The sequence below is a fragment of the Haliotis rubra genome, unplaced genomic scaffold, assembly GCF_003918875.1.
Source record: "Haliotis rubra isolate DU_JTF1 unplaced genomic scaffold, ASM391887v1 Scf242, whole genome shotgun sequence".
Lineage (NCBI taxonomy): Eukaryota > Metazoa > Mollusca > Gastropoda > Lepetellida > Haliotidae > Haliotis > Haliotis rubra.
The window spans coordinates 1-20,343 of record NW_025766470.1 but is presented as its reverse complement, the minus strand read 5'-3'; the positions used below and the strand labels follow the sequence as shown (position 1 = coordinate 20,343).

General features: G+C 36.3%; 1 protein-coding gene and 1 long non-coding RNA gene across 2 annotated transcripts; one reads left to right on the top strand and one right to left on the bottom strand.

Moving 5' to 3' along the window:
• Positions 1-484: 484 nt before the first annotated feature.
• Positions 485-3,314, bottom strand: LOC124278853. The gene is made up of 6 exons (XM_046714637.1): positions 3,307-3,314; positions 2,116-2,412; positions 1,839-1,967; positions 1,189-1,363; positions 881-1,003; positions 485-520 (listed from the first exon to the last, which is right to left on the bottom strand). Exons 1-6 carry the CDS (start codon positions 3,312-3,314, stop codon positions 485-487), a joined length of 768 nt encoding a protein of 255 aa, XP_046570593.1.
• A 656-nt stretch (positions 3,315-3,970) lies between these two features.
• Positions 3,971-14,956, top strand: LOC124278820. The gene is made up of 3 exons (XR_006899193.1): positions 3,971-4,088; positions 5,730-5,734; positions 14,945-14,956. It is a non-coding gene; the product is annotated as an uncharacterized LOC124278820 (long non-coding RNA).
• The last annotated feature ends 5,387 nt before the right edge of the window (positions 14,957-20,343 follow it).

Sequence of the window (20,343 nt, the reverse complement as noted above, 5' to 3'; positions counted from 1 at the left end):
AGTTTGGGATCAGGTCACAAAGATATTTTGGGAATTGGTTATTGTACATCTTGAAGAAAAAGATGGCAATACCTTCTATATTTCTCGTAAAGTGGGACTCTTTAATGCAACTATTACCATCATATGGTAAAGGAAATATAGGATATCATGCCTCATTTACCTTGGATTGTCTTGGGAATGCTGGCAGGCTTGACTTTTGTTGATCCATGTTGTCAATTATGATAGAAGAATATTTCTCAGGGTTCTCTCGGGTTTTGGAGATGTGCCGGTAGTATTTTTCTCTTGAAAGGCTAAAATACAGTTTTGAATAATGAGTACTTCTTATTGATAACCTTGAAATCCATATTTCTTACAAACATAAAGACACACACACACACATGCATACACACACTAGCGATATCTTTCAACACAGAAGAAGAAATATAGTTTATATCATACAATAGAGTGTCACATACTGCATTTCATTTAAAAGGCCATTACATTATTACAGGGATTTAAAAGCAGCATTCGGCCAAATGGCCTATGAGACACATGTAGAATCACAGTTGTATAAAAACACTGGTAATAAAATCACACCCACACATAAACACACGCAACCCCAAACATGTACACGAACACAAACGCACACACACAAACGCTGCGCAAGCCTACATACACGCGTGTATAAGTACACACACATTCACTTTCTCACAATAAAAGTATAAATTATATAAATAGAAAACATATTGATGAGTGAATGCTGTCATTGATATTAGAATAGATTACACTATTACACAGATATTAAGAGAATCTATCCTATTTTATGCTGTGAGTTAAAGTTCTAAAATTAATCTTCGCCTCGACATTGTTTAGGCGATATATTATACCTTTGTAAACATACCTTTGTAAATTGAGGTGTGCCTTTAAACCCTCTTTCAACTCTTTCTGTTCTTCTTTTTGATGGCTTGCATAGCATTGCATTGTGGTAGTCCAGACAGTCTTTGCACTGTGTGAAGTCTTTACACTGCGGGGATGATAACGTATATGATCAAAATATATTATACAGATTTAACTTCACCTATATTTACAGCTATAACTTTTGTTCATAAAATCTGTATCATTTTCTGTGTCAGCGATGTTAGTAAACAGTTTAAGGAGCTTCCCTTTTCATGGTGGCACTGAAATGAAATATCAACAAACATTAACTACCTTTGGTATTGTCACGTGGTTAAAGTGTTCGGACCACATTTGTAGAAATCTGTTGTATTTCAAATAGATTGATCCATTCATGCTGAATTCTTCTTGGTATTCTTGCCAGATCGCCCTCTTCGTTAGTGTTGAAGGCAGCTGAATTTGTACCCTGTGTGGCATTGGGTCTCCAAATCTGTGAACAAATAACGGCCATGTCAGGTTCTTCGTCGACTTTTAACGCAACTAGAGTAACACGACAGCACACTTTCCCCTATCCCGATTATTCCCCATTACGATTGACAAAAACCTTTAACACATTCCGAATCACATTTAATCTGGTTCAGCTAGCACCTTCGTTCACAATCAAAACAACCTGGGATACCACTAGTACTTGACTGCTGAATACCACATCCATTACAGTTGAGATCGCGTAACACTAAAATGCCTAACGCTTGGAGAACATATATAATTCCGCCTAACAAATACCAGAAATGGACATGTTAACATCCCAATATTTATATAAATTGAATAGATATGTTATGCACTAAATATTACAGGACGAGTGGGTTTTGTGATATTTTACTGCCAAATGAGATCCGATCTGATAAAGTCAATAAAGCACTTCCAATCAATCGTTCAAATATTCACTGCCTTGAGGCCAAAGTTACCTTCTGGTAAAACGGGTTAGCCAGAGCTTTGCTGCTAAAAACCGTTTTGTGTCGTAGCATAAATCTTTTCGATGATCTGGACTGGCTGTGACGAGGCCTTTCCTGACATCTGACAGTGCGCTGTAATACCTAAGGGAAACGTATAACATGGTGTATACAGTACACTTGCAGACCAAAGGGTTACCCCTAAAAGGGACCTAAAAGGAACATACTATATATTCCTAACCTTAGAAATGTGAACAAGCAAAGAAAATAATGAAATTGCATTCCCACTGACCTTGATTTGCTAATCGCAAAGATTAGTCGCCAACACTTCGGACACACCGAATGGCCTTGAACTGTGAACATGATGTTACATGCGTCCTGTTCTTGGTAGAAGCTGAAAGTAGCCTCTAATTGTGACATGATGTATTGTCTCTGTACATCTCGATCTTTGTCCCAAAAGTACCTTCTTTTCTCCAACACCTCAGAGCTAGTGAACTTGTCCAGACACTTCAGGTCACACGTTGTCCTAAATACCGCTTGAATACTATCATTTTTCAACAGCTTTTCTCGCCTTCTTTCCTGGTTTGTCCTAGAGCAAAAAGCAGGTGAGGACCTCACTATAGAGACATCTAAACAGTGAAGATTCCACAGATGTTATTGTGATTAAATAGCGAAGCATCTGAAAACATCTATTTTGGACAGCAGTTGTGTGGATTTAAGCAAGGTAACACTTACTTGCAATTGGTTTCCTTTTCCGCCTCGGAATGACAACAGGGTGTTTCTAAGTCATTTGCACTTTCTTCATCTGCTAAGAGCAAAAAATGTAATTAAAATGTAGATATGGCTTGCAGAAATTCAGCTTGGTTTAAATGTGTACGTGTAATAAACATGCCCACAGAAAATGGTAAAGTTTGCTTCTGTCTGATAAATTCGTCAGATATCTATTATATAATACATGTATATATTTAGTACCTAACACAAGTATTCGATAGTATATAACACAAGCATTCAATAGTATATAATGTTACGACAAAACAGAAAATACTATATTTCAGAAAATGTGTATTTTTCTGTATGGAAATACATTTCCAGCAAATAAGACTTTGATTCCTGAATATACCGTAAATTAGCATAGTTCCTTTGGATTTTGAAAATTATATAACTTTGCGCAGATGATTTGACAGGTGTCCAATAACTCAGCATAGCAATAAAATCAGTACTTCCATTCTGTGCAAAGCAACTCTTCAAAGTCTTGATGGTCGAATAAATCTTCTGAGAAGAGGGTATAGTCAAAGCAAATGTCATCTAAATCTTGTACAGCTGTAAAAATAACGAAATTCAGTCCTAATCTCGCTACTGAGTGGTCAGTGAAACTCGAATTTGTTTATTATATTTGGTTAAAACAATAAATGAAACATTCAACTTTATGGATGACAACTTCTGTTTATTCCGTTTGAGCGACGTTTTCGATGAAGATTCTTACATCGTCATCACTTTTAGCCTGATAACGATGTAAGAATCAACATCGAAACGTCGCCCAACGGCATAGAAATTGTGTGTTTCATTTGATGTCTCACCAACATCTAGAATGCCGATCAAACAATTAGTTAATACAATAGCTTAACTTACTACATAACAAAACAAAAGTATACAAAGTAAGTGGCCATGGATACTCGCTTCAGCTACAAATCATACTTATGGATTTATCAAAATGGATATAAGTAGGCCTGTGGACCTTTTAACCCGTTAATAATTGTCAGGCCGGGAATGTCACATTTCAAAAATGACTCTTGCCAGGAATGCCCACATGTCAATAACATGCAATAGATTAATTACTTGGATTACCGTAACCGGTAATAGACTGTTCCCACACAAAAGAAACGTTACCCTCCTACCATCTATGAATTACTATCAAAAATATGTTAGAAGGTATTAGTTTACAAGAAAGCTTACCAACTTGTCAGCTAAACAACAAATCACCAACCAAATTCTCAAACGAATTCATACTGCATCTTTTTCAGAAGAGTTAAATTGTCCTAATTTCCACCATGACGAAATAAACCAACAACAGTGATTTAGATGTCCAAAAGAAAGACAGAGATAAACCATTTAAAGTCACAATTTTTCAATTATTAAAACAAGAAACAACTGTTTTAGACTGTAAAATTGTAAAAGAATCATTCCTATGATTTCAGTCTTTAAAACATGTTCTGCTGATTTGAATTAGTGAAAACAAGTACAATATTGTCTTTGATATAGTGAAAAGTGTTAAAAGAAAACACCGAAAATGACCTTTGCAGCAGCAAGTTTCCATACTGAAATGTACACATGGCAACAAATTAAACCATTATCATTTTTAAGTTTTTCAGATTTAGATGTTTTAATGGGATGCGATAATATTATATGTAATATTAGTATATTATATTGTGCTAATTATAGAAATAAAATCTCTTTGTGATCTGAATAAATTATAGAGGAAACATGTCATGTTTTGTTAAATCACGGTAAACCGTTTTAGCAATCACTAAATATGTTTTGACACCATAGCCGAGAGCCACATTCCATGTTCACGCAACCACAACTATTGCCGGAGAGCCACATCAATTTTGGCCATCTGTTTCGAAATGTGGGTCTCCCCGCCTGTAACCATTTGTGACACTAGTCGCGTGAAGTGAGGACGAGCTGTACGCGTTCTATTTAATAGCATTATTCAAGGGTTTTCTCCAGCCGCAATATCGCAAAAACGTATTGAGTAATATCTATAATGCAAGCGATAAATAAATTCGAATATTGTAACAATAACGTAAAGGGCAATTGCTCGTTTGTGGGTATAAACGTATCTATACAGTCACTTACCAACGCAGTTCAAGTCCTTGTGAGTTCTGGCTTCTTGATTTGAGGGGCGCCCGATAACTGCATCTGTCATGGCTTCAAATGTGATTTCTTCCATAAAGGAAATAGGAACTAGGAACATAAGTCAACATGTGTGAAATTCGCAAATCGAAGAAACAGTTTTTCTTTAGCAAAACAGTGATGAAGATTGTCAGAAGGAATCACTGGATATCATATATATGCTACTTCTTCATCAAGTTGTTGAACATCCATTTCTGGTCCCTTTGATGATGATGATTTGGAGATTTAACGCGCTTTGATGCCTTCTCCATCCCATAACAATATATAATCGGAAGACATTAAGTCAGCCGATAAAGTGATTTCCCCAAACAGAATTCCCATTGGTCAGAGTTCGACATCTCATGTAATAAAACAATCAACTGACATTACAAATGATTGTGAGATATTGAGCACGTAATGCATGACATGAATCTTTTCGCCTAAATACCTGCACCTGCACCTGTATATGCCACAGCTAGTGTCACTTAATTGCCCAGCGTGATCAATGGAATGAAGCAAAATACACTTAAAAACGTCGGCTCGTTTACTCCAATACACAAGACCAAAACATGGACAGACCGATTTCTTTGCTGGCGCTCGAGCTTTCCTGAAATTACGTAACTGGACCGTTCCCATCTGTGGCCTCATGTTTGCACTAAAATACTCAACAAACTGAGATGGTACACAGAAATGTACGATTGTAAACGAGATAGTGGCAAACTAAATTAACATGTTGTGGATGATAACAGCACTAACTTGAACAAGTATTTATCACATTTATCTGCAATAAATAGTTATCTGTGCAGAGATCATTTAACATAAGGCACATTTGAAACAGTAATGACGTTGCATGATGTATATGGTTATTGTTTATTTTCGGCAACCTGTGTTATGTAAACAAGCATTTTGTGCTTATTAACAATTTCAAACTTCGTGGATCCATAAAAACTTGTTCCATAAGGTTACAAATAAGCAAAAATGATTGACAACTCATGTGTAAATATTTTAATGAAGCATGTGTCATCAATAAAATGAAGGAAAAGATGCAATTAACAATATGATGATAAGTGCTGCAATGAAAACAAGTGAACATACAGGCACACAAGAGTTCTAGCATTTACATTTAATATATCCATTTCAACACTTTTGCTTAAAAGAAGTCTAGACATTTCTAGATCTTTATCCGTGAGATGTAAAAGAAGGCATTTTTTCTGATTTTACTATATTTAGTTCAGTTGTCAATTTCTACCTCCGTAATATACATCAAAAGTAAATATTACATTTATTTTGTTCTTTGAAAAGTATGAAATGTCTAGCCTCGAGAGGCAGTGAATTCCAGAGTTTGATTGTGTCTGAATGAATGATTTGGCATATCTTATTGTTGGAATATGCTTTTTAAATTAGTTCAATCACGTAAGGGATAAATAACTATTATCCCCGACTAATTGGGGTAATAGATTCTACAGATAGTCCGTAATAAACGATGATACATTTTATAAAGTGTTAGCAATTTATAGTATTTTCGCCTTTCAATCAACTTGAAGTTTCTATGATATATTATTTCATATCTTGTTCTACTGGACAGCACCAGCTATTCTTCTAAGGACATCTAAATGTAGTTTTTCTAAAGTAAGAGCTTGCTGATCTGTGCAGTTGTCCCAAATCCAAATATGAGCAGAGGAATGAAAAGAAGGATGAATACAAGATTTGTACATGGTGTATATATGAAATGATAGAAAACCGTTTTGAGCACAACTTTGAACCTACTTACCTATGTATTTTTAATAAATCAAGATAAACCGATTTAAAGCAACCGTATTTTGCATACATTGAATAAACGTTTCTAAATGTTTAAAGCAGGAAACAGCCGATTGGAGACCCATATCCTCATTAATGGTTAAGTGTGTTTAGCAATACTTGTTATCAAATTAGGGTCTGACTCAATTCAATATACAAGACGTACATGAATACAAATGGATTGACCAGCATTTCCCTGACAGCGATGATGAGGGGTATAAGAGTGGGCTTGTGAAGTAACAACTTCCTTTGAAACGTCTCGTATATGCTTACAACCATTAAAACGTCTCATTAATATATAATGACACTTGGCGACGTTCCCGTCACTTATCATTGACCGACAGTTGACGAAAATTGGAAGGAATGGCGATGCAGTGGCAGCTTGGATCTTCGGTTGCACAGAGTTCTCACATTTGGATTGTTCGGGTTGGAAAGAGGAATGTCAGGTTCTGGTGTTGTATCCGTTGCGTCCCCCAAAAAGTTACAGTTGAAGTAAGTTAATTTCTATCAGAAACTAGGTTTGTATTTGATCGTATTTATTCGAGATATGTTCATCAATGGAAATTCTTGATGCTAAAAACAAAATGTACGCCATGCAACTCCGTGTCTACGTAAGCTCTAAAATGCACATAACTAGAGGAAAATATTGGATAATATTCGATAAGGGCGTTAATCAAGTTATAAACCTTTAATTTCCTTGAGTGTTATGTGTTTACCATTGCAAATTTCAGCTAGACAGGTGCATCAAGGGTAATGTGAAAGAAACTGAACTCGTTGGTGACGAAGTACATGGGAAAATGACAGCTTCCCTAGATGAGTTAATCGACCGTGGCTACTGACGCGGCAAAATTCGCTCGGACTTTGAAGTTTTTAATGATTAACGGGAATATCAGTTTCACAAAGGTAAGACGAACAAACTTAAGCAAATCAGTATGAGATGCTTGATGGCATTTAGTAGGTATTGATTTACATCTTCTTTTATATTTACAACACGATGTTTCTGGGCTGCTTCTTGCCCCTTCATCAGTTGAATGACAGAATATGATTACGAGAAAAATATATATACTGGGCAAAAATAGTGAGGGATATATATGTAAATTTTGAAATTATGAATAATGATCTATATATTCATTTACATATGGTTAAAAATTCACATTCACAAATATCCCTAACTTATTTTGTCCAGTATAGTATGTACAGGAAGCCAGTGAGATTGTATTACAAATTGATATGCTCAGAGATCAAGGGAGATTAAGTAATGTGTTTTGATTGAGATGGACAGACTTAAAGAGTGATATGTTTATACAATGAATGTACATAAAGTTTATACAATGAAAAAGGATTGATATACATAGCACATACATGAAAAAACACATAAAAGCATGTACAGTGAACATGGGGAAACATGTATATTGAAAGCTTATCATTCTATGCACCACGATTCGGTAGGAAAACACCCTAATCCCTGTTAATTTCCAGGTTTTGGCGGTGGATCCAGATGGCCTCCATTAATCCGCTAAATCAGTATGGTTTCAATGTTAGTATACATTAATTTGGCTTATTGTGAGTAGTTACACACAGTCAAAGCAGGAATGACATTGCATGTTAACTTTTGTAAAATTGTGTAATTGTTTAGTGGCATGTATTATAATACAACTTGTTTAATAAACAGAACAATCCGCGACGAGCACGGCAGTTTCTGTTGAACCAGTAGGCTTTGGAGGAATCACCCGGACATCCATGGCGAGGGGTTGGACACCAGCGATCTTCTGCCGCTGTGGAGGTACTTAGACCACTCCAACACACTTTTGTGATCGTATGACACTGTCAACTCAGTGCTTACATCTATTCCCACAAACACAAATGGAAATCCAACCAATACTGACCACTTTACAAACTTTATAATTGTAGACATTTTGGAGACTCCACCCAGCTAACCCCTAATTTGACACTCATACAGGCAGCATTCTGACTCCAAACATAAAGAATGGAGAGCGAAATGCATGGCAGCCGTGGGCCTGGAATCGGAGAAGGTATGTACATGTCAAGAGGATCAGTCAGTAGTATCACGGATATTGATTAATATGTCAGCTAGTTGCGGGAATGGACGGCTTCTATTTCCCTTTGAAAAATATTGATAGTAATAACAAGTTATCAGAGCCGCACGTGATCGAACATGCTCATTCAGATGAGATACAGAGTTTTATTCTATTTAGACATACTTTGGGGGTGCCTACAAGGAACACCTGGCAGTTTTGGTGGATGTCTCAGAGGTGTTATGATGCCGCTGTAAACATCATCACAGACACAGTATCAACATAATCAACTCCCGAAACAGACAGCAAGGGCCGATCAACAGGGCGTTGTTTAAAAGAAATACCTGGAACACGGACGAGGGAAGCCTTGTAACAGAAATTGATTGACTTCAGGGATGGAAGGACCGGAAAAGAGAACTTTAACCGGACTCTTAAAAATAATGAAAAAGGGAAAGGTTTGAATTAGTTTTAAATTACTGAAGTTTAGTTGAGGAAATATATGCTCCACATATATTATGGATTTGGGATTACAAGATGACATGATACATTATGTTGCCTTCACACCAGGTATTATATATAGATCCACTGGGCAGACAGACAGAGACGCATTACCACACACGCACAAAACACACACACACAACTTGATGACCGAAAGGATTTTTCATTACAGACACAAGACGGATTGACCTTGAAAAAGGAGAATGAAAAGTTAAAACAAGAACTGAAAAGGCAAGAGAAAAGGATTGCGTCCTTGGAAACAGAAATCCAGATACTGAAGGTAGGCAGAATATTATTCTCCGAAACTAATGTTCTTATCGCCATACTCGACATGTTCTTCATGCTGTTTTGATATGCAATGTTAAATATTATTTCAGTTGGTGCTTCTCATGGCATTGACCTGCCACAAATAGAAACAAGTAACGTGAGTACTATGCACATCTGCACAGATTATCAGACTGCACAGTCATCTCATTATAGAACATTACACTCCTGTAATGATAGATAACACATACTTACAAAGTGCCTGGTCAAATGTAACAAATTTCTGATTACCGGCACACCATTCTAGTTGACGTCAAGTTCGTACTCATACTCGACACTGGTTACTTTTAATGAAGGGCTTCTCAAAGACGCAACAGATTTCACGTTATTACTACCATACAGTTCACATACAAATAAGAGTGGCATGGTATACGAAGATGTTTTTAACATTTCTTGATGTGAAGATTATTTACATGAATATTTTATCTGCAGATTTCATTACGAGTTTCAATCCGAAGATTTATTTCCCGTGGTATGTATAGCGACTTCCGTGTATAGTCGCGTACCGCCATTGTGTAACCTGCTACATATGTTAATGATCACGAAAGGAGTTGTCATGGCAAAGATATTGGCATTTTTCAACGTTTGATTGGCATTTGGAAGTTTAAGGTTATTGTAAAGATAACATATACTTAAAGTACTAAACCTTGTGCCATAGGTTCTTCGATGAGTAACGAAAGTCATCTGTACTTACAGGAGACTGATTTGGAAGCAGAACCCTGACATGAAGCAAGCTGGGACGAGAATACGGTATGTGAGTCTTGTATTCCACACACAAATGAGTACCACCTATATTCCATAGCTAATGACTTCTGAATATTTTCTTGAATAAAACTATTTCCATTCATTTCGTTACAAGGCAACGGGGACAACAGCACGAGCAGGTATTATGACACTCATTATACAGCATCCTCGGATAAAACAGGGGTCATAAGCCATAGCAAGCCATCAACCAATAAAGAATAGCTGATCTAATGTTGAGTATTTTCAGAAAGAAAATTATTTAATTCATTCTTAAGATGAAATCATTTGGATAACTACAGATCCTGGTTCCTCAAGGTTAATTTGACTTTCTAAATGGTACATATGTTATCTTTGGGATTACATTTTCTTAGTAAAAGCACAGATTCTAGTACTTTTGGGTTGAGTCCCATTCAGGATTCGAACCGATGTACCCTCAGGGTCAGGCACCTAATTGCTAGCACACAAAGCCGTGCCAATTGACAATTATCAGAGGGTACACAAGTCCGCGAGTCTAGACTACCAGCTGTCCGGACTTCCATTTTTGTGGGACGCTACTGCAGTGGCTGAGCCGGTCTAGGCGTCTGACTAAGCCGGTGTGCTGGCGATTAGGTGCCTGACTATGAGGGTGTGGGTTCGAGTAATCCCAAATATAACATGTTACATTTTGACCACTTTCTGAAAAATGGCATTGTGTATTTCATTTCTAAATAGCATTGTGTAATTTTCGTTGCGTTTAGGTTCAACGCTTTATCAAACAACACCGCAAGGAAAAGAAGAAACAAATGCTGTGAGTCTTGCTTCTCTGTACATGTTGTCACTCACAACATCATGCCCGCCTCATTGTGAGCTACTAAAGAGCGATTGATCTGTATCATAAATTATAATTATGTAATGTGTGAGACAGATTGTTTAATCTTTAAATCTGGTGCTATGACATTTTCATCATTAGTGGATGATATTGTAATGAACAAGCCAACTTTGTAATGGGTGCATACCCGCTTAAACACACAACATCATGCAGAGCGTTTTTTAATTATCAAACGGCGTAAACAGTAATCCAAAAAGGCATTATCATCAGAGGAATGCCATATGAATATAAACTCTACCTGCGCTCATTATTTGTATTTGATTATGTTTCAGACGACTGGAAAATTGATGGAGGCGCAAAGATGAAGACACGGAATGTGGTAAGAATCTCCCAGCTATATATCTGCTGTCAGGCGGAATCTGATGCTGCTAGTTTACAGCATTGATGAAAGACAGTGCAGGCAATTCCGAACCCACAGTTACCCTATAATTTTACGCATGGCTTCTTCTGGTCGGTGCATTTAAAAAATAATTGCTGAGACGATATGTAAGATACTGAGTAATACCAGCACACGTGACATGGGCTTCTGTTCGATGTCTTCTCATTATGTTGCATTATATTATCAGGTTCAAGGTAAAAATTATACAGGAAGGAAATTCTCGTGGTGAATGTCCATTGGATGAACTATTCAAAAACACTATGATTCGTGGATAGAGACGAGCCTCTCATCAGACCCATCAAGCCAAAAGGTTAGTATGATCTCAAGGAATATATTTTTCAAGATGATTCTCAAATATGACATGTAGTACCAGCCATGACTGACCCGACAAGACTTCTAGTCTTTTTAGATGCAGTTTTAAATACAGTTGCAGTGAATTGAGATTTTTCACCAAGAGAAGTGATGTTTATATATAGTTATGTTATGTAGTTATGCAGTTGATGAAAAGCTGTAAGTAAACAAAAATAGATTATGTTCAATTTGATGGCATACGCTTGTTGAAAAAAGCACTTGTATTAAAAAATTCCTTTTCCCATTAGACAGATTTTTGTCCCACTCTGCATTGCTAGCCACAGAAAAAAAAGATAATTCACAAATCTGCGCTTCAGTTTGCAGAAAGGGGACATGATCAATATGCCGTTACAACGTAACGCGGCAGGGACAATGTATCCAGCAACAGTTGTAGCCGCTGATGGGGTAATGCGTCTATTATATCATTAGGTTTACTTAATGTATTAACATATCTTTCTACTGTTAGATTTGTCGACATTGTAAATAATATTGTGCATCGTATTATAATCCAGTAACGCACATCTCTTCCATTGGTTATTCTTTTACTCTGTTATATTGAACAACGAGGATGTGACATCATTTGCTTGATAACGGTGTTAGTAGCTACAATCAAACGTCGCCTCATAAAAGAAGTTGCATATCCATAACTCTCCTCGTTGATCATCACACCAACTGCTAAATGCCACTCAAACAAGCTCTGTCATATTGTTTCAGACAAGGTGTTTCTTCGTTATGAAGTTGGACTGGAAAAGAAAATTCACCAAAGATATGTAGAAAAAAGAAACTAATGTGGGACCAAGAGTGTATACAGTATATGGTCTATATGTATTGAAACATAGATATCTATTCTGCATTTTATATCATTTTCTATTTGGAACCTTTTATCATGTGTCAAATATGAACATTTTACCTTGATATACACGTAGGGGTTCCCTTAAAAACGTGAATTATAATATATATGTATGTATGTATGAATGTGTGTGTGTGTGTGTGTGTGTGTGTGTGTGTGTGTGTGCATCACAAATTCCAGTATGCCAAATGCCCATAAACACATTTTGTATTTGCAAGTATATACATTCATGAATAAATCATTTTAACCCTCAAAAACGTTTTTTACTTGACGCTATTTGCTTAGCCTAGTGGATGCATCTTAAAGCAAAAGAAACTTCGCTATATGCAAAATTACATAGTGAGATGGATGTTGGTGGATAATGGTGCTGACCGCGATGTCACTGTAACACCACAAACTGATAGTTTCTATCTTTGGATATGATTGTTTTAATGAAGTGAGGACTATTATTATTTGCGTGCGTGAGGCGTTTGTAGGTGCATGTGGGTGCATAACGAATAGTTACATGCAGAATATGCTAACATTTCTTCTGGCTGGCGAAATGTTTTCTATCAGCCCTAAATTAGCCGAAGTAAGCAACAATGAGCTAAAATATGTGTCATGATACTCATTTACAACCTTTAAACTTGAAAACAACCATGATTTTGAGCAAAATAGAAAATCTCAGCTCTAAATTAGCGACTAATTTAAGTCACAATGAGTTGAAAATTGTGTCATTATACTCTACATACACGTGCTTTCATTCATTTTACAACCTCTAAACTTGAAAAGCATGATTTTGAGCAAAAGTAGAAACTCTACTTCCATGGGCCAAATGTTTTTCTACGTACATGGGCAAGATATTTTAATATCGGTCTAAATTAGTCGAATTAAGTCACAAATGAGTTGGTGTGGTGATACTTCTAAACATGCTTTCATTCATTTTACAACCTTCAAACTTGAAAAAACCCATGATTTTGAGCAAACATAGAAAATCTCGCCCCATGGGCAAAACTTTCTTCGCCCATGGGCTTAGATATTTTAATATCGGTCTAAATTAGTCGAATTAAGTCACAATGAGTTAAATTTTGTGTGGTGATACTTATAAACATGCTTTCATTCATTTTACAACCTTCAAACTTGAAAAAACATGATTTTGAGCAAAAGTAGAAAATCCTACCCATGGGCCAAATGTTTTCTCGCCCATGGGCAAGATATTTTAATATCGGTCTAAATTAGCCGGAATTAAGTCACAATGAGTTAATTTTTGTGTGGTGATACTTATAAACATGCTTTCATTCATTTACAACCTTCAAACTTGAAAACCCATGATTTTGAGCAAACAGAGAAAATCTCGCCCATGGGCCAAACTTTCTTTCGCCCATGGGCTGGATATTTTAATATCGGTCTAAATTAGCCGAATTAAGTCACAATGAGTTAAATTTTGTGTGGTGATACTTCTACACATAATTTCATTCATTTACAACCTTCAAACTTGAAAAAAAATGATTTTGAGCAAACATAGAAAATCTCGCCCATGGGCCAAACTTTCTTTCGCCCATGGGCAAGATATTTAAATATCGGTCTAAATTAGCCGAATTAAGTTGCAATGAGTTAATTTTTGTGTGGTGATACTTCTAAACATGCTTTCATTCATTTTCAACCTCCAAAACATGAAGTCTGAGCGAAATTAAACATTCTCGCCCATGGGCGAGGTAGTTTAAATTTTGAGTTTTTGAAAAAAAAAAATTTCATTTTTTCATCCTTAGCATATATTCATGACAACTGCATATTTAATTTTGTCAGATCCTTTGTCAGAAAGTGGCCACAGGGCGGAGAGTTTCTGGACTTTTATGAGTCCAGAATTAAATTGTGACGTGTTCATTGTTTTGCAGGACAATTTTAAACAATTTGATGTCAAGAATGAATGTTGATGGGCAAACGGCAAGTTTCTTTTAAGAATACAAGGTTGTATTCAATCATCTCTGGTAAGTTAATTACCAAGTGCAGCATTTTCATCATGACCATAGCAAATAATATATGACAGTAAAGCATCGCCTAATTCATCCTACCGTAATTCATAGTCTAATTAAATAATCAACTTGCAATTGAGGATTTTCTTTGAAAATGTTTAAGAAAACTTCCATTCCTTCTTCAAGTTGAAAATATAAATTGTTTTACACTTTTCGTCATATTTTGTATTGATGCTGTTCATATGTTCACATGCCAAGTTACAGCAGTGAAATGAACCTTTCAAGTGATTGATTAAACAAATACTTGAATCATTGAAGACAATATATCTTCCATATAACTTATTCATGTATTTAAATGTAAAATTTCAGAATGTGTCCTATCTCAAGGGAATGAGATGGGAATGCATCCGAAGCAAATTTCAAGAAAGAGTTAGGAACGTTTCTGACGTATCCACCTGACCGCCAGGCAGGGAGTGGCAGAAAGAAGAGGAGCTGATAATTGTGTTTTTGGAGTTGTAATTGTGTTGAAAAATCTGAACTGTGGTATTGAAATTGGTGGCGTAAATGTCACTTTGATGCTATATGCAGATGATATTGTGTTATTATCACAACTGAGATCACCTACAGACTATGTCATGTGTGATGTTTTACATTATGCATTAAACCACGTTTTCTGTGTAAAAGCGTGTGTGTTCATAAAGATTTCATGAAAAGTGACTTGTTTTATGTGCTGTCTTCAGGTATAGTTCCTGGTCATCTTGGATCCCTTTCATGGTAGAAAGTGAATTGCATTGTGTTTATTCAGGGTCTGTCTAAGAGCTGAAATTCAGACAAAATGTCTTCTCGGACAATTTTCACCTTTTCAAGGTAACAATACAACAGTAAATAGTTTTTTCTTAATTTGGAATACTCTTTTCTCCTTACATGAATTATACGTCCCAACTGACATAAAACTTAAATGAACATTATATTGAATGTGGAATTTTAACCAAGTATTTTATCAGGTAAATATTTTACTGCAATTTTCTGTTTGAACACTGTTTATTGCAGGTAGCTTTTTGGGTATTTTAGCTGGATGCAGGAGTTTGGTGCTACTTTATTGTAGTTTAAAGATGAAATGCGAGTCTATTTACAGGAAAGCGTAATACCTCCGATAATCGGTCAAACTTCAACATTAATTCTACGTCGGATATCTACGTAAAAAAAACTTTCATATACAACCTATTTTCAATCTATTTTCAACGTTGAGGATCAACCTTTTTTTCAACGCGTGATAATCGGTCAAACATCAACATTGATTCCACGTCGGATATCTACGTCAAAAAAACTTTCATATACAACCTATTTTCAATCTATTTTCAACGTTGAGGATCAACCTTTTTTCAACGTTGATAATCGGTCAAACATCAACATTGATTCCACGTCGGATATCTACGTACAAAAAACTTTCATATACAACCTATTTTCAATCTATTTTCAACGTTGAGGATCAACCTATTCTCAACGTTGATAATCGTCAAACTTCAACGTTGATTCCAATCGTTGATAATCGGTCAAACTTCAACGTTGATTCCACGTCGGATATCTACGTAAAAAAACCTTTCATATACAACCTATTTTCAATCTATTTTCAACGTTGAGGACCAACCTATTCTCAACGTTGACAATCGGTCAAACTTCAACGTTGATTCCACGTCGGATATCTACGTCAAAAAAACTTTCATATACAACCTATTTTCAATCTATTTTCAACGTTGAGGATCAACCTTTTTCAACGTTGATAATCGGTCAAACATCAACATTGATTCCACGTCGGATATGTACGTCAAAAACTTTCATATACAACCTATTTTCAATCTATTTTCAACGTTGAGGATCAACCTATTCTCAACGTTGATAATCGGTCAAACTTCAACGTTGATTCCACGTCGGATATCTACGTCAAAAACTTTCATATACAACCTATTTTCAATCTATTTTCAACGTTGAGGATCAGCCTATTCTCAACGTTGATAATCGGTCAAACTTCAACGTTGATTCCACGTCGGATATCTACGTCAAAAACTTTCATATACAACCTATTTTCAATCTATTTTCAACGTTGAGGATCAACCTATTCTCAACGTTGATAATCGGTCAAACTTCAACGTTGATTCCACGTCGGATATCTACGTCAAAACACTTTCATATACAACCTATTTTCAATCTATTTTCAATCTATTTTCAACGTTGAGGATCAACCTTTTTTCAACGTTGATAATCGGTCAAACTTCAACGTTGATTCCACGTCGGATATCTACGTCAAAAAAACTTTCATATACAACCTATTTTCAATCTATTTTCAACGTTGAGGATCAACCTATTCTCAACGTTGATAATCGGTCAAACTTCAACGTTGATTCCACGTCGGATATCTACGTCAAAAAAACTTTCATATACAACCTATTTTCAATCTATTTTCAACGTTGAGGATCAACCTTTTTTCAACGTTGATAATCGGTCAAACTTCAACGTTGATTCCATCGTCGGATATCTACGTCAAAAAAACTTTCATATACAACCTATTTTCAATCTATTTTCAACGTTGAGGATCAACCTATTCTCAACGTTGAAACAACGTTGATGTGCCTGCTGGGTTATCATGAAGGTTTTTTTTATGTAGGTGGCTTGAAACGCGCTTTTACGAAGGTTCGATCACATTAATATTGGTTTTACATCCTCTTTTCTCTTAACATGTCAAAACTGATTGAAATTCTAATCGCAGATAAAAGAATAAGACAATAAATAGTATGCCAAAATATCGTTACCATGACAACCTGCGATATTTCACCTCATGTAAGAGAGTAATAAATGTGATGCTAGGTATGGCAGCACTACTCTGCAGATGATAGTGTATATCGTAAATTTCAATAAGTTGCTGCAGCGCTATCCCTAATCACTGGGTATCTATACAATTATATGTGTGATGGAGGAGAACATGCGTCGCTACTTTTCTCAATAATCTGAATACGTGTATGTAGCGTGAAAACCGGCAGACACCTATAGAAGAAAAGTATTTGCCTCTACCTGTAACAACCATGTCCCGTGTCTATATATGGGAATGTTCGGAATGAATGACTTTATCTGGGCCCGTTTATGATGATACATATTGCGATCTTTCACAGTAATCTAACTGGCTATCAGATTGAGAGTACTTTCAAACATAACCTCTATTATTGTATTTATACAGCAACATTCTTCGAACTTTAAAATTTGTCCAGATACGTCCGCCAGATACATAGCACACTACCCCCTTCTCTCTTGATCTTCTCAAACGACCGAGGTTCCCAATTGCACAGATCGATGCTCATGCTGTTGATCACTGGATTGTCTGGTCCAGACTCGATTATTTACAGACCGCCGCCATATAGCTGGAATATTGCTGAGTGCGGCGTAAACTCAACTCACTCACTCACTCAAACGACTGTTGCAAGTTCGAAGAATCCTTGTCAAAGTAGAAAAGTCTTAAAGACTGTTCCCGTACAAATTTGTAACATACACATTGTACCCTAAATGGGTAGAGCTTCCGTTCGTGGAAGATCAGAAGGACAACGATACCATTATCTCCAACGTTGTAGAAAACACTCCACTTACTTTAGGAAAGCAATAACTCACTGAGATATTGCATTCATAATCAGGAATCAATATTTTCGGCACCTGTCCGATCTGAACTTGAACATGCGAGGTCTGCGTCTATGTCAGGTTAAAGGTCTGCAAGATCTTTAGCAACACTGGGGCAGCGTAATAGTCATAGGCCTGCTCCAAACAACGGAATATATATTTTTGTGAGAAGGACTTCTTCGACATGGAAAATTATAGCAATGCAACATCACATTTACTTGTGTGACATTTGCTTTCGGAATCTGGGTTACAGGCTTATGGATCGTCAATTTAAAACAGGACAGGACAATCCAGACGAATTTCACAAAAGGAACGGAGGTCCAACATGCCAATGGTATACTCAGAGAGAACGCACACGCTGTGCTATCCGGTCATAATCGCTATACGGTAAAACTATTTTTCATTTCATGTCTCACAGAATATATAATTTGATAATGCATTGTTTGTTATATCGTAAACGTTTGTAAGTTAATGAAAGAAATGTTGACAGCTTAAGTTCTTGTGTGGCGTTTTACAGCAAAGGCTGAGCGGAAAGAGAAATAACATGGTTCAGGCACTGTAGAGACTATTAAGAAAGGTTACATGCAGTGCAATAATATTCCAATTATGTACTGCCAAAACTATTTTACAGTACTGATGCGGAGAGCTGAAGAGACTTAAGAAATTATGAGTTAGGTTCGTGTAGCGTATTTTAGCCGTGGTCCAAGAGAAAGTGCTATTCTGTTGGGACAGCTAGGGACACTTGCAAGGACAAAGGGGAAGCTCATCGCCCTTTTGTTCACCACTCACAAGATTTGCCAACACAGGAGATAAAGCGTAACTGATACTGGTAGCAAGAGCGAGTGCAGCAATAAGCCATGTTAGCTTGTGTAACACTGCTTTCTTGAGCCAGGCCTTTTAATGATAAGAATAATGAGATCACGTGAACGTTGATTTCAAACGTACCTAAAATGTGTGAAAATGAAATTACATGAACCAAGTAATTCACATGATGGAAACAAACGATCATCTTGCTTGAGCACAGTGTAACATGAAGGTGTATGAACCGTTCATATACATACCCTGAAATCCGGTATGATACATAAATATCTAAGGTGTGTAACTTGTTTGCAAATTTAAATATGTTTCCCCACCTAAGCAGTTATATGTTTCCAACCTGAGTAAACTTAGAACGAAATCGTATTTCAGCACCCACTGAAATTCATATAGGAATGCATCGGAAATACTGTATGATCATGTATTTACCGGTATCTCTATTTTGCAATTAATGTTTGGAAATACCTGACAATCCGGTCACGGCATACATGAACAGGGTATTGCTATGCATACGAAAATGTACGATGAGCATATGTTTCAAAGGTATAGGTTCATATGAAATATATGCCCGAAGTTAGGAAATATCTGAAAACATACGTAAATCCGATCATGGCATGTAAATATCCTACTGTATTTATTTACGTTCATTTCAATGGTTTACTATCCGGGTTTTGGTCCTGTGTCCCTGCGTTATGTAAATTGAATATCTCTCACAATAGAACAATGCTTGCTGTCAATAGAAATGAAATCAACGCAGCTTGACCCCATTGTCGCCATGGCCACCATCGTAGAGTCATTAGAAAGTTAGACAAAGGCCGGTTGGCCACTGTTCCAAGCATGGCATTGTGGATGAGGTGCGGCACTGCTGCGATCCCCAGCAGACATCTGTCGCAAATGCAAATGCGACAGACAGACAGGTTTACTAAAGTCTCACTCGTAGTACATATAACAACATATATAACTTCATATACATATACAATATAAATAAAATATGCTACGACCAGTCGCTCAGCGACATATGAGAGATCTTAAAAGCATTATTGAAATAAAATATTTATAAAATATATATTTACAAAAGCAGCTATATAAAATGGTCGTGTAAATTAGCTTCATATAAAATTTCACGTCTTTTAGCCTAGAAATATCATGGCAGATTTTGGCAACGCTAAAAACTACATCAGGAGAAGATAAAACATATGAAAAAGCCTTTCAATGCGCATGATAAAATCCTTAAAATAATGAACGTTATTAAAGAGCACATTTTTGCATAAGATCTTTTCTGGATATAGTTAAAAGCTGGACATAAGAAGAAGAATTAAAACATGGGTTTCCATCCTCGACTACTACAGTTTG